The following is a 15,663-nucleotide window of genomic DNA, read 5'->3' on the forward strand; positions in this document are numbered from 1 at the left end:
GGTACTGTATAAATCTTTGCTAAAGGAAAATTTAAAAATGTGATAATTACAAAATCAGAAGTTCTTTGGGACCTAGGTTTGTTGCTTTTTGTTTATGCTGCCTTTTTCTCATGGAGAATGTTTTCTTGTGTGTTTAATGATTTTTTTTAATTGTATAAATAATTGTTGTTGACTCAGTAATTACTTAATTGTACCTGCTGAAACCTCCAAGAGCTTATGTTGAAGATTCTTTTCTTTTGAGGGGATTCATGTGTGCTTCTCTGGGGAACCAGTGGATACCACTGTGCTGAGATCTTTTAGCCCCTTTTGAGAGTCCTGGAAAAGTCTCAAGTTCAGCTTCCCTAGCTTTCGATGGTCCTCAGGCTCTGATCCTGGCACTGTTAGATGCATTTTCCCTGGGGCGACCCTGGCTTTTGTGTTTGTGCATTACTCACTGTTCTTTTTTTCAGCTAACAGCTGGTTTTTGTTGTTGTTGTTGTTGTTTTTGTTTGCCCCATTGGAGAGTTTCTTTACTTGCTCACAAACCCACTGATGGTTTTAAGCATTTGTTTTGATGTCACCAGAAACTAGTTGTACACTAGTAGAAGGCTCTATAAGCAATTAATCTTTCCTTTTGTTGATGATAGGTATTCTTTGTTTTTAATTTAACCATATTAGCATCACATAGTAAAATGTCTAAATATATTCCAGCTTTTTCTATTATGGCCTACCTCCTCTGTTTTTCTGATTTGAAGGAAGGCTGGATTGGAGGGCAATGTGGTAATATCATACAAAGGTATTTTGTTTTGTTTTTAAATTTTTTAAGTGAGGGAGCTGGCTGCAGCCCATAGAAGCCTCTCCTCATTCTGCAGTCAAGAAATCTTTGACACAAACCTTTCTTTATTTGGACTACATTGCTTGAAGTTCATAACCTCCAGTTGCAGAGAATTAAATGTCAAAGTGGTTTTGTGATGTGGAATAATCTATTTGAGGGAAGCGGAAAAAAGCCACAACAGTGCCATGATTTTTAAACTTTCCCTGAAGATTAGAAGACCAGGAAACAGTGACATTATAGCTTCAGTCTTCTGAGCCTCTTTAATAACAATGGATTTGCCTGTCACAAAAGAATAACATAATCAGCTTTTATGTTAGATCAGGACTGTGTTCATTCACGAACCTGCCCCGCCTCCTTTTCCATCTAAGCCACGCAGACTTCCTCTGCCCTCGCACGACTTGCTGTACTTGTCTCATCACAGCACTTGATCACACTCTCTTGTAATTTCCAGATTACTTCCTTGTCTTCGTCATCAACCTGTAAAAACCTTGAGTAAAGTAATGTTGTATGACTTACCTTTGTATTCCCAGAAGCTAGTAGCTGCAGGGAGAGGAGCAGGACTTAACCACACATCCCATAATGCTTTAACCTTTTCACGTAGGTAGAGCTTTAAGACACAATTCAGTCCTCCCACAACATCATACTGATTGGCAAGTATCTCTTCTATCACCCTGGATTATCAGCCTTCATTATTTTAATGAAGATTTAATTAATTATTAATTTCCTTATGGCAATGATGGAACATTTCCATTACTAGGGCACGAAGAGGTAAGTGTGAAGATCCACACCCTGGAAGTATTTGGAGGGAGCATCTGGATTATGTCCCAGTTCAACTTTAATAGTAATCTTATATGTTGGTACGGCATCTGACAGTGTATAATTTGTGTGTTCTCATTAATAGCTCATATTTATGGAACAGTTACTATGTTCCAGGCACTGTGCTCAGACTACTTGCATTACCCCATTCAATCCCTACTCACTATACAAGGAGGTAGAGTTGTTATCTTATCTTACAGCTGGGGCTCAGTAGACACACAGCTGTCACATGGGTTGCAGCTAGTAAGTGGAAGAACTAGAATTTCAGTTTGGTCTTTGATATGGTTTGGCTCTGTATCCCCACCCAAATCTCATCTTGAATTGTAATACCTACGTGTAGGGGAGGGACATGGTGGGAGATGACTGGATCATGGGGGCAGTTTCCCCTATGCTGTTCTCATGATGGTGAGTTGTCATGAAATCTGATGGTTTTATAAGTGGCAGTTTCTCCTGCACTCCCTCTCTGTCTCCTGCCGCCATGTAAGATGTGCCTTGTTCCCCTTTGCTTTCCATCATGATTGTAAGTTTCTTGATGCCTCCCAGCCATGCAGAACTGTGAGTCAATTAAACATCTTTCCTTTAAAAATTACCTAGTCTCAGGTAGGATCTTTATAGCAATGTGAGAATGGACTAATACAGCCTTCTTAATGTCAAAGCCTGGGGTATTAACCAGTATGCTATAACATCTCTCAATTCATACATTAATATATAATCTCCTTGTAGATAACTTAATTATTTTCAAAAGGCTAGGTGGCTTGCCAAGCTTATTTAGTTAGTAAACAACAAAGCTGGATTCAGGCTAAAATGGCTGACACTCATTTTTCTACTTATACTCTTATTGCACATTTACTCAATGCCACAACAGTAGTTTCAACGTGTGTGTTTATACAGAAAAATAATGCCTCACAAGCCAGTAAAATCAAAATTTTAAAATGCTGAAAGAAAGTAAACATCAATCTAGAATTCCCAACAAAAATATCATTCAAAAATGATGAAATGAAGAAGCCATATTCAGACAACAAAAACTGAAAAAGTGTACAATCAGCATACTTGGTTTAAAAGAAGTAGCAAAGGCGCTCTTCAAACAGAAAGAAAATGATCTCAGATGGAAACGTGGAAAAGCAAAATTAATGAAGAGTACCAGAAAGGATAGATGAGTAGGTTTATAAACATTAACTACACACAACAATAGTAGGAATATTTTATAAAATTTAAAATACATATGGAATTGAAAATGAATTCCAAAATAATGCAAAAGCTGGAGGAGTAAATGGACTTGAAGTGTTGTGAAGTTCTAGCATTATCATGGAAGTAGTAGAAATTATCATTTGAATAAGATTGCAGTAATCAAAGATGCATATTGTAATCTTAAGAGAATTATAAAAAGAATATTGTGAGTGTATAACTAATAAGTCAATAAAGAGAAACTAGTAATCAAAATCTGATTATTTTATGATTTTTTTTTCCAATCTTAATATTGGCAGTGATCAATTTTGAATGATCAAAATTATTTGTATGGAACATTGCATCCAACAATTACAGAGCTGATATTGTTTTCAAGTGCACATAGAACATTTGCCGAAGTTGACCATATACTGAGCCATAAATGAAACTTCAAGAGAAACCAAAGGGCTGACATGATTTAAAGTATGTTCTCTGCCCACAACGGAATTAAACTAGGAATCAGTAATAAAAAAGTAACTGGAAAATATCTAGTACCTAGACATTAAACAATACACTTCTAAATAGTTCACAATCAAAGAATAAATCACAATAAGAATTAATATTTTGAACTAAATGACAAAGAATATATGACCTATCGAAATTTATGGCATGAAACTAAAGAGTGCTCGGAGGGACCATTGTAACCTGAAATGCTATATTAGAAAAGAAGAAAAACTGACAATCAGTGACCTCAAGAAGCTATATAAAAAGAATTGTAAATCACACTTAAAGAATGCACCAGGAAGGAAATAAGTCATTTTAAAAATTTATAATTTATAATATTTATAATTGATTTAATATTTTTGAATGTGGACGTGATACAGAGCTGAAACAACTGTGTTACAACCTAAAGACAATACATATGAAAATGAAAACATCTTGATGTTTTCTTAGAACTCTGAGACAATATAAAGAATGAAAGCAGATGGATGTCCTCTTAGAACTCTGAGATGACAAGTATGTAAAATGAATGTGGAATAAGTCCTCTTACCACATCCACGTAGAACTTGGAGATAATGAGTATGAAAACTGAGTTCTTACACAGTTGACTAGCTGAATAAGTGCCAGCAGCATCAAACATCCAGACTCTGTTGTTATGTGAAAAAGAATGAACTCATACTTGATTAAAATAAAAACAAACAAAAAAAGAAAAAAAGTAAAAAAGTCCTACAGGAAGCATCTTACTCAGTGGTGAAATATAGAAACCTTCCCTTGGATCTCACGAATGAGGCTGGGATGTCTGCTATTCACTTCTTTCAGCATTGGACTGAACATCTTAGCCAGTATAAGAGGAAGAAGAAGAAATAAGAGGACCTAATGACTGGAAATAAAGAATCAGAACTGTCATTGGGATATAATCATATCCATAAAAACATCCAAAGGAGCCCACAAACTATTGGACCTAATTAATAAATTAGCAAGGTAGCTGGGTACAAAGTCAACATATAAAAAGCACCTATGTGTCTACATACCAGCAACAAATAAGGAGGAAGTAAAATTTAAAGTGATATCATGTAAAATCACTTAAAAAATCAGCTACCCAGGAATAAAGCTAGCAAAAGATAAATAAAAGAAGACCTAAATGAAAAGGATCATATACCATGTTTATAGACTGGAAGATTTAATACTGTAAAGAGGTTAATTCCCCCAAAATTGGTGTATATATTCAATATTAACCCAATTAAAATCCAGAGGCTTTGTTTTAGAAATTGACAAGCTGAATTTAAAATTTATATAGGACTGCAAAGATCTAAGAATAGTGAAGACAACTTTGAAAAGCAAAAACAAAGTGAGAAAACATGTGCTATCAGATATAAAGATGTATTATAAAACAATAGAAATTATGATAAGACAGATTTAGGATAGGATAAGAAGTAGGCCAACAGAACAGAATAGAGCATCCAGAAACACACCTACACATATACAGTCACATGATTTATAGCAACTTTCCACTCTGGTGCAATAGGAAATTAACCATATAAATGGTTCTAGGTCAGCTGGAAGCCCATGTATCTTGGGCTGGGTGCGGTGGTTAATGCCTGTAAATCCCAGCACTTTGGGAGGCTGAGGCAGGCAGATCATGAGGTCAGGATATCGAGACCATCCTGGCAAACATGGTGAAACCCCGTCTCTACTAAAAATACAAAAATTTAGCTGGGCGTGGTGGCACGTGCCTGTAGTCCCAGATACTCAGGAAGCTGAGGCAGGAGAATCGCTTGAACCTAGGAGGCAGAGGTTGCAGTGAGCCGAGATCGCATCACTGCACCCCAGCCTGAGTGACAGAGAAAGACTCTGTCTCAAACAAACAAACAAACAAACAAACAAACAAAAAAACAGAAGAAAACCATGTATCTTGACCCGTCACACTATATGATAATCAACTCCAAATGGATTGCAGATCTTAAATGTGAAAGGTAAAGCAATAAAGTTTTTTAGAAGAAACATCAGTTAATATCTTTATCATCTTGGAGTAGGCAAAAATTTATTGAAAAGAACAAAAATACTGAAAACCATAAAGAAAAAAATGGCTAAGATTGGATTATATTAAGAATTCTTTTTCATCAAAAGCTACCACAGGCTGGGCATGGTGGCACACACTTGTAACCCCAGCACTTTGAGAGGCCAAGGTGGGTAGATCACTTGAGCCCCAGGAGTTTGAGACAAGCCTGGGCAACATGGCAAAACCCCATCTCTACAAAAAAAAAAGATACTACAAAGAGGATGAAAAGGAAGACAAATTGGAGGAGATGTTTGCAATATATGTATATTCAACTCATATCTAGAATGTATAAAGAGCTCTATAAATCAATGTGAGAAAGACATAACTTAATTGAAAAAGGGGGAAAACTTGAGTAGGCACTTCTCAAAAGATGATATTCAAATACCCAATGAACATACAAAATATCGAACTTCATTAGTCACCAAGTAACTTAAAATAAATCAACAATGAGATAAAAGGATGCATCCATCAAGTATGACTAAAATAAAAAAGAAAGATAATAACAAGTGTCAATAAGAGCATGGAATAACCAGACTCTTGTTTATTGCTCATCTGAATACAAATAGATATAATTAGTTTGTAAAATACTGCGGCTGAACATAGGTACATGAACATATGTATACCCTCTGACCCTATGACCTAGCAATTCCACTCCAAATTATACACCAAACAGAATTTTGTATAAATTCACTAAAAGATACATGCAAGAATGTTCACAGAAGCACTCTTCCTAATAATCCAAACTGGAAACTACTCAAATCCCCATTAGCAATAAAATGGATAAATAAATTTTGGTGTCTGTTCTCAGAGTAGAGTAGTAGAAAGCAGTGAGAATGAATAAAGCATAATTATAAGCAGTGATAAGAGTTATCAAAGACAAAACTAAGTCTGAAACAAAATGAACAAAGACTTCATAAACCTGTGACAAGAGGACCCATCTGTGATCACGCTTATTTCAGCAGTGGTTCAAAGGCGGTAGAAAGGGGAGTTAGTTTTCTAAACAGGGAAAAAACAAAGACAGCCTCTGATTGGCAAGCATTCTATTATGGTGGAATTTTTGGAAGTAGAAAAGACTTTCTAATTGGTCTTCAGGTACTTTGACCACCCTTGGTAAACTTCAAGAGGGGTAGATCCCTACTGCCTGGCAGAAGAAGTTCCACTCCTATCAAATGGCCTAAAAGCCTACCATGCCCTGGCCTCTGCTCCCCTGTCCCTTCCTCTGCTCTCCTGGGGAACCAGCATGCTTTCTGTCCTCCAAGTGCCATGGGCCCTCCTTCCTCCATCTGTGAGATGCTTACACTTCAGTGGGAGAGAACAACAGTATCAAGAAATTCCAGAAAGGAGTATGAAATTACAAACTGAATTAAACTATGAGAGAAAGCATATAAGAAAGAAATTAGCTAGATTGAAGGGTTAAGACTAGCTTTTTTATTTGGTGTGGGGTCTGAATAATTTAAAGGCAGACAGAGGAGGAGAGAAGAGGAGGAGTTCAGACAGATGCAGCAGTATGTGCAAAGGTCCTGGGGCAAGAGAGAGTATAAACAGTATCAGGAATTGAAAGGAAGAACATAGAAAATGCAAGGCAAGCAAGGGTCTCGTAGAATGTGATGAGGATTTTTTTAATACTAAGATAGCACAATATTTAATATAAGAATACTTAAGAGCTATTTTAAGCAGGGATGACATGATAATATTTAATTAGAAAAGTAAGCTCTTGCCTGCAGGATAGATGGGGGAGCAATTTAGATGCCAAGGGGGCCTGAGAGAGTGAACTGGGGTGGTGGCAGGGGAGGTGGAGGGAGTTGGATACATTCTTGAAAATGTGGGAGTTAAAATTGACAGAGCTTGGTGATGGATTCAATATAGGGGAATGTATTAGTCTGTTTTCATACTGCTATGCAGAAATACCCGAGACTAGGTAACTTATAAAGAAAAAGAGATTTAATGGACTCACAGTTCCACATGGCTGTGGAGGCCTCACAATCATGGTGGAAAGCAAAAGAGGAGCAGTCATGTCTCACATGGCAGCAGGCAAGAGAGCGTGTGCAGGGAAACTGCCCTTTACAAAACCATCAGGTCTTGTGATACTTATTCACTATCATGAGAATGAGATGGGAAGAACCTGCCCCCATGATTTAATTACCTCCCACTGGGTCACCCCCGACAACATGTGGGGATTATGGGAGCTGCAATTCAAAATGAAATTTGGGTGAGGACACAGCCAAACCGTATCAGGGAGGAAGGGAAGGTGGGACACCCAGGCTAACACTGGGATTTTGGTCTCCCTGGGTGGATGGCAGTAACTTTCCTGGCGCAGGGCCTCTGTTGGACTGTCACGTCAGAGTGTAGAACGGAAGGTGTGAATCAGTTCGTTTAAAGCAAGTTAAATTGGAGATGTCACAGAGACGTTAAGTGGAGGGGTCAACTAGGCAGGAGGACATGATGTAGCTTTGCAGTTCAGAAGATAGTTCTGAGCCATAGAAACAATTACGATTCAAACATAAGTAGGAGATTGGTATTCTTATTTGTTTTTTGAGTTCGAGAAATTATGACTTGGCTTTCATTTCCTTTTTTTCTCTGCCCTCTCCTTTTCTTTGGAGAACTTCTTTTTATTTTTCTCTCTACTACCCTCTTATTGTCTTGTGTTTCTCTTGACCGAGGGGTTTCCTACATTCGTCACCTCTATCTCGGCAGGATACAGCTCCCGCCTCTGTTGTCTGTCTTGCTGTATCACCCTCGGGCCTTATCCACTGAAAAAACAGGCAGCAAAGGAACGGCAGCTACAAATCATTTGGAAATTATTTGTATGTGGGAAACAGGTTGCTATTTTGGGTGTGGATAATTTTCCAGGGCAAAGGAAGGATCTGTTGCTGAGGTGCTTTTCTTGTTAAGGCAATGCTAATGCATCTCCCTCCACAGTCCTGAGCTCAAACTGGTGACTATCAGAGGAAGAATGTGGTGTGTGATCGATTCTGGCTTCTAACAGGTATTCAGACAGAGCTGGTGGGGAGGAGAGAGGAGAAGAAGAGAAGGTGTGAGATGAGGGTTTGTTTCCAAGCATGTATAAAAGCACCTAAGAATCATTTTCATGACAAGTCAGTCGGATGAACCAGAATGCATAGAACCAGCTGTTCTTTTGAAATAAACTCCACTGGGCAGTATAAATTCAGACAGGAAACTCAAAACCTTATTTGGATAGATCTGAATCCTGAGGGCAAGCAGGCAAGTAGGAAAAGGATTCCAAATACTTCAATGGGCAGAATTTTCTAAAAAAAAAAAACAAAAAAAAAAACAAAAAACTAGTAAATTGCTTCTTAGTTCCAATATTTAAAAAATTAAAAGAGGGGGTGTACTCAGGAAGACTTTCCTATATTGTTCAACAACTAATATTATAAAAAACTGAGGCAGAGAGAAAAAAAGGTGTAGGTCGCTTTTCTTGCCAAGGCTATCAGGTTAACCTCCACTCTGGGAAGTCAAATTATGGCTAATTTACCCCCCAGAAATTTCTGTGCAGTAGGGTGTGATGATGGGGGTATTTATTTGGGTCCAGCCATCACTGGATTCTTCCTGGGGTGGGGATTGTCTGTGTGGCTGTGACAGCCAAGGAGAAACTCGGTATCACTTAGAGACTCAAGATTTTAATTTTGTGATTGGTAAAATCTCATTTGTTACATTCCCAAATCAGCTTCCTAACCAAAATGTTTAGACCAGTTTGCAACCTTTATTCAGATTATTTTTCCACTGAGCTTCTTGGGTGTGATGTAGGTGTTCAATGCAAAAAGATACATATACATTTGTATATCTTTATGTCTGTGATCAACGGTTAGTGATTACTAGGGGCTAGGCCTTGTTCTAAGTGATTAAAGGGCATTAAACTGAGGCTCACATTAATTCTTTAAGGTTGATGCTTTTATGATTCCCATATTATGGATGAATATATAGTGGCATAGATGGTTCAATTAGTTACCTGGCTGAGGTCACAGAGCTGTAAATGTCCTGGAGCCAGGGTGTGATCCAGTGCTGTCTGCCTCTGGCACCTGTTCTCCTCACTTCTAAACCTCTTCATGGAAAAATAAACATTTTAAAGTGTGTAGTCCTAATGATGTTTTATTTTCTCATAGGAGTGACTGGGTGACATCCTATAAGGTCATGGTGAGCAATGACAGCCACACATGGGTCACTGTTAAGAATGGATCTGGGGACATGGTGAGTCTCATCCTCCATTTAACCATGCCTTTCGTGCCTGGCTGGGTGGGGTTTTGCAAAGAGAGGCAATGTATGATCAACTCTTTGGAGATTTGTGGATTCTGTGTCAACTCAAACCTACCACAACAGTCTGATGGACAGAGACCCCTTCCCTGCCCTGAAGCCCAGCAGAAAGTGACACACATTTAGAGCTAATGTAAAATTCAGCCTTTATTTACTCCCATCAGGCAACTGCAGGAATGCAGCCTCTTATGTAATTTGCAAGTTAGCCCTGGAAGTTGCATGCATGGGGCATGCTGGGGCCCCTTGCAGCTGTTCTTAACAGTTTCCTAACTTCATTTCATGACCTTGGCCTTTTAGTTCCATGATTAGCTCCAGCTTAGTCAGTCCTGATCCTGTCACTCTCTTCCTCAGATTCTCAAGTGCATATTCCTAGCATGGTATCCAATGTCTTACACAGTCTGACTAGTCTGACTGTGGCCTGCTTTTTCAACCTTCTTTCTCATTCTCACCGCCTACACACAGTCCTGTGTCCTTGTACAAGTGAAACAGCTGCTCTTCTACCTATGAATCCAATATTTAGGCTTCTGCACTCATTGTTCATTTTCTCTGGATACCCTCTCATCCCTACAGATCTAAATAGCTCTCCTTCAATGCCAGTTCAGACAGCCCCTCTTCCCCAAAACTTTGCCTGGTCCTCTCCGTCTTCTGAAATCCCAAAGCTCTCTAGTTGTCCCTTTGCCATGACACCAATAGATTTTTCCTACAATATATAATTACCAGCCCCGCTCCCTGCATACCAACTAGATGGAGGCTTCCTGAGGGCAGGATCCAGGCCTGATTCATTTCTTTTTTTTTTTTTTTTCTTTTCAATGCCCAGCACACATTAGGTTTTCCTCAATAAAGTCTTGTTGAATGAGTGAATTCTGACTTTTTATCCCTTGATAATTAAGCACTAAAAGATTTTCCTTTTCTCCCATGAGCATAAATAGATATTTGAAGGAAACAGTGAGAAGGAGATCCCTGTTCTCAATGAGCTACCCGTCCCCATGGTGGCCCGCTACATCCGCATAAACCCGCAGTCCTGGTTTGATAACGGGAGCATCTGCATGAGAATGGAGATCCTGGGCTGCCCACTGCCAGGTGAGTTCACCCTCCTATGCTTCCTGCAGGGTGGGAGCACTGATGGAAAACAGATGCCCAGCCAAGGCAAATAAAAATAAACTAAGCAGACCAGGCACAGTAGCTCATGCCTGTAATCCCAGCATTTTGGGAGGCTGAGGAGGCAGAATCACTTGAGTCTGGGAGTCTGGAAGTTCAAGACCAGCCTGGGCCTCAAAGGGAGACCCTGTCTCCACAGAAATAAAAATAAATAAATAATAAATAAAATTTTAAAATTACCCAGGCATTGTGGAGTGAGCCTGTAGTCCCAGTTACTTGGGAGGCTGAGGCAGGAGGATCACGTGAGCCCAGAGGTCAAGGCTGCAGTGAGCCCAAACAGCACCACTGCACCCCAGCCTGGGCGATGAGTGAGACCCTCTCTCAAAAAAATAAAAAGATAAAAAGTAATAATAAACCAAGCAATTGTTTTCTTGTGTGAAAAAATACATGTCTATCGTAGAATATTTAGAAAACGTAAGTGAACCAAAAAGAAAATGAGTAAAAATTTCCCATAAGCCCACTGGGAAGCACAGTAAACAAGTGGGCTACTGAAGTCCCTTGCCAAGTGTAGTTTTGCCTACTGTGATTTTAAGATGATGCCTATCACTCAGAAGTGAGAAAAAATAAAATTATGTTGAAATTTGGGAGAACACATTTATTTGTCATTGGCAGATCCCATTACACTGGGTAGTGGCGGTGGGGTAGGAGGTGGTAGAAGTTCATTCTAAACCATTGACATAGTCTTTTTCTGATGAAGTAGCTGCTCTTGGAAGCCTGTGTCTTTGGGTAAATGCTTACTCAGGTAGTATTCCACTTGCCTTATTTTCACATGATGATATTTGGGGGTAACCTCAGGGTGGCTTGAAGAAAGGGAGTTTGAATTCACATGTGCCACCTGCATCTTTGGTAATGTCTTCTCTGGACAGGTTCTGTCCTGGCCTTTCAGGCATTCAAAGCTTGTGCTTGGATGGAGCCTGCAGGCCGCAGCCTCTTCATCCTGACCACACATCTCCAAAGACAGCGGCTGGCCTGAGATCACCCCCTACAGGGCCTCATCACCTCATGGGGCCTATAGGAACCTTCACAATCCTGTTCACCCTCAGTCCACCTACACAGTCGGGCCGTGGGGATATGGGGCACAGTCGTCGCTCATCCCCCAAACTCTCCAGTGAGGCCTTCCCACTCCTGCCTAGTGTGAGGTGCGGGGCTGGCTACCTGTGGGACTCCTAGTCCCTCCCAGCACTGCCTGGGGCAGGGTACCAGCTCTGATGCTATTTCTGTAGTAACCCCCTCTTCATGAACTTACATTTCCTGTATTTTTGAAGCATACTGAAGGTCATTTAATTGTTTTTCTCTCAGTCCCATAGTATTCATGATCTCGCTAGCCACCCCATATTGGTGAGAAAGACAGATCTATCTACCTAACTGCTTACCCTCACACTGGTCATATTTTTTGTGTTTTTTTGTTTTATATTTATGTGTACTTATTCAATTGTGCAACTTTTTTTATGTCATCAAAACCTCTCTTTAGAGACCATCTGTGTTTGGGATGCTTCATCTTCTAGCCCATGGAAAAAATGCCATGTTTTCAATCTGCCTCAGGCGGTTGGAAGTTCAGTTGTTTCTAATCACTGGATTCTGTAAACAACCCCACAGAGAACATTCTTATTTCTCTGTCCTTCTTTTGTGTGTGTCCACAATTATTTCCTGAAATTAGATTATGATAAGTAGGATTGCTGGTACAAAGAATGTGCCCAGTTTCAAGGCAGATGCAGAGAGAATGTGGAAGGCCTGCCTGATCATGGATGTGGGCCTCCTTCTGTGGCGGGCTGGTGCAGGAACTGCCTCAGGACCAGTCCCGGCATCCTGGACCCACTGGGCTCTCCAGCGCAGGGCGACTGTGGGCACAGGTATCTTCAGGAGGCATTTATGGGCTCTGGCCCTCTTGATGCCAGCCCAGGAGTCTTGCTCTCCCGTTCTGCTCAGCACAGCCTTGGTCTGCTTCCTTGAAAAAGTAGGGCCGCGGCTTTTCTCTGCGTGTAGGAATTCATCTGTTGTTGGCAAGGGCAAAGGGCAGTCTGTGACAGTCTCATGAAATAAATATTTCCCTATGAAGTTATTCTTGGTGTGTGTGTGTTTGAAGATGGGCCCTGGAGGTCCTTTAAATCCTCACAAAGTCAGAGTTACACTGTGAAATCTGAATTCATGTATGGACTCAGAATGGTTCTATTTTCCACCCCCCAAATATTGAGGACCATTTTTTTTCTAGAAGTTACTTAGCAGTTTGCCCAGAGGGGAGCGGCTGTTCATGCATGCTGCCTGATGGGGTCATGTCCAAGGATGGGGCAGCTCAGGGGCCCAAAACGAGTCTTGCTTATCACGCTGGTGCTAGGGAGATTCCTTTGTAAAAGTTATTGAGGCCAGAGCCAGGGATGACCCAAGGTGACCTCGTGGTTTAAACGCAGCATCTCCAAGTCTGCACTTCCCAGGCCTCTTTCTCATGAAACATTCATTTACCTTTGCTTTTGCGTCTCTTTGTTCTGTCCCTTTCTTCCCTCACCATCTTCCTGTGAACTCTCCGGTGGGGGCGGATGAGGGTGCTGGTGTTTTTAAGACTCTATGCATAATGTTTCCAGAAATTTTTGAGCTGAAAAGTGAATTACCATATACCGTGGTCTATTAATAGAATTTTTAAAGCTCAAAAGTAAAAGAAAATGGAGAGTTGTTGTTGAATGGGTACAGACTGTCAGTTTTGCAAGATGAAAACATTCTGGAGATGGCTGGTGGTTTCACAGCAAGGTGTATCTACTCATCACTACTGCACTATACACTGGAAAAATGGTCAAGTGCTAACCTTTAGGTTATGCATAGTTTTCCGCAATTAACAATAATTTGGCAGGGCACGGTGGCTCACGCCTGTAGTCCCAGCACTTTGCAAGGCTGAGGCAGGCGGATCACTTGAGGTCAGGAGTTCCAGACCAGCCTGACCAACGTGATGAAACCCCATCTCTACTGAAAATACAAAAATTATCCTGGCGTGTTGGCGGGTGCCTGTAATCCCGCTACCTGGGAGGCTGAGGCACAAGAATCACCTGAGCCCGGGAGGCGAGGTCATAGTGAGCTGAGATCGCACCACTGCACTCCAGCCTGGGTGACGGAGTGAGACCCTGTCTCAAACACACACACACACACACACACACACACACACACACAGTCTTAAATAAGTAAATAAAAATAATTTGATTGCTATTAATAAAAAATGGTAAAAGAAAGTCCTTTTTTCTAAGGTCGAATGGACTTATCCATTTTGCACTGAATATCTATGCTTATCAGAACCTGGGGAGAATTCTGAAGATAAAGTTTTAACAATAAAAAAATGCGAGTTAAGAACTGTGCCAGCTGACTGGCCAGATCGTCATGGCCTTGGTGGTTTTCAGAGATTTTGCTGTTGCAAACAACACTGCATTACACACTGCCTTGTTCTTAAAAGGACCAGGTGAGCTTTGCATATGATTACCCCACTAGGCTACAGGGTTGGCACCCAGCATCCTAGGAAATGACCTTCAAGATAGGGGGGTGGCAGTGCTTGAGCCCCTGGAAGTGCCCAGTAGCTTCTTTTATGAATGTGTGGGGCTTTGATGTCTTTGGGGGATGTTGTCACTCTTTCCACCTCATCTTCCTGGCCACCAGGTCTGAGCGACTGTCCTCCCTCTGCACAGCACTGAGGTGTCCAGGGTTCTTGGGTGTGACTCAGAGAACCTAGTGATGGGCACAGAGATCTGTGAACAGGAGCCACTCCCTCAAGCACAGAGGAGCTGCCGAAAGGCAGTGCCTGGGTGTCAGTCCTCCAAGTTGGCCAAGAGCAAGTGACACGCTGTATCCTTCCTCCTGATACGTAGATCCTCCCAGCCCATGTTCACTAGTTCATAATTATTGAAAAGCTATTTTAATTGTAAGGCCACCACCCATCTTGCTAAACTATGATGTTTCAGCCAGCCACCCCACCCACCATCAAGATGAACAAATTGGAGAAAGGATGGGCTGTTGCTCTGTTGGGTCACCATGGGTGCAAGACTTTGTACATAAATTGATTTGCTTTGCTCCCTTCCATTTTTGCTTGCAAAGTCGGGCCTGTAGTCTGAATACCCTCTTGTGCCAACGGGTTGATCGTTCCTTTGGGCCCCAGGCCTGGGCTCGTAAAAAGATAGGAATTAGGTAGAGGGCATGAAGCAGCCATTGACTTCCTCATTCTAGGCCTCCTTTTGCTGAGGGTGATGTCATCAGCATCTTTTTGATGGGCATAGACAAGCTTATTGGAGTTGCTGAGTATGAGCTGAGCCCTTCTGGTTGCCAGGGCCTTAAAAAGAAGATGAGTTCACACCCCTTTCAGGGGAAGCCTGGTGGATAGAAGGGACATGAGCTTTGGCTCAGCTCGGACCTGGATGCAAATTCCACTTTTTTTTTTTTTTTTTTTGAGACGGAGTCTTGCACTGTCGCCCAGGCTGGAGTGCAGTGGCATGGTCTCGGCTCACTGCAACCTCCGCCTCCTGGGTTCACGTTATTCTCCTGCCTCAGCCTCCTGAGTAGCTGGGACTACAGGCGCCCACCACCACACCCGGCTAATTTTTTGTATTTTTAGTAGAGATGGGGTTTCACCGTGTCAGCCAGGATGGTCTTGATCTCCTGACCTCGTGATCCGCCCGCCTCAGCCTCCCAATGTGCTGGGATTACAGGCATGAGCCACCGCACCCGGCCTCAAATTCCACTTTTGCTCCTCGGCAACTGTGGTCTCAGGTAGCCTGTGCAAATGTTCTGTGGTTTACTTTCCTATGGAGTAGAGGGAATACCTTCATTGTAGGGGTGTGGCTGAGTCCTTCAACTTCTGTGGTCATGCTTTCATAAAACATTCAAATAAAATAACACAAACGTTCCTCACAGTCCT

The 15,663-nt window shown here is 41.3% G+C and overlaps 1 protein-coding gene across 1 annotated transcript in view; it reads left to right on the forward strand.

Moving 5' to 3' along the window:
* CPXM2 (carboxypeptidase X, M14 family member 2) overlaps positions 1 to 15,663 on the forward strand; it is a 146,402-nt gene that overhangs the window by 83,995 nt on the left and 46,744 nt on the right. The window contains exons 5-6 of the mRNA XM_003255063.1: positions 9,476 to 9,560; positions 10,553 to 10,703. Coding sequence (XP_003255111.1) covers positions 9,476 to 9,560; positions 10,553 to 10,703 — 236 coding nt within the window. The remainder of the gene's footprint in view (positions 1 to 9,475; positions 9,561 to 10,552; positions 10,704 to 15,663) is intronic.

Source organism: Nomascus leucogenys, chromosome 3 (assembly GCF_006542625.1).
Source record: "Nomascus leucogenys isolate Asia chromosome 3, Asia_NLE_v1, whole genome shotgun sequence".
In the NCBI taxonomy this organism is placed as follows: Eukaryota; Metazoa; Chordata; class Mammalia; order Primates; family Hylobatidae; genus Nomascus; species Nomascus leucogenys.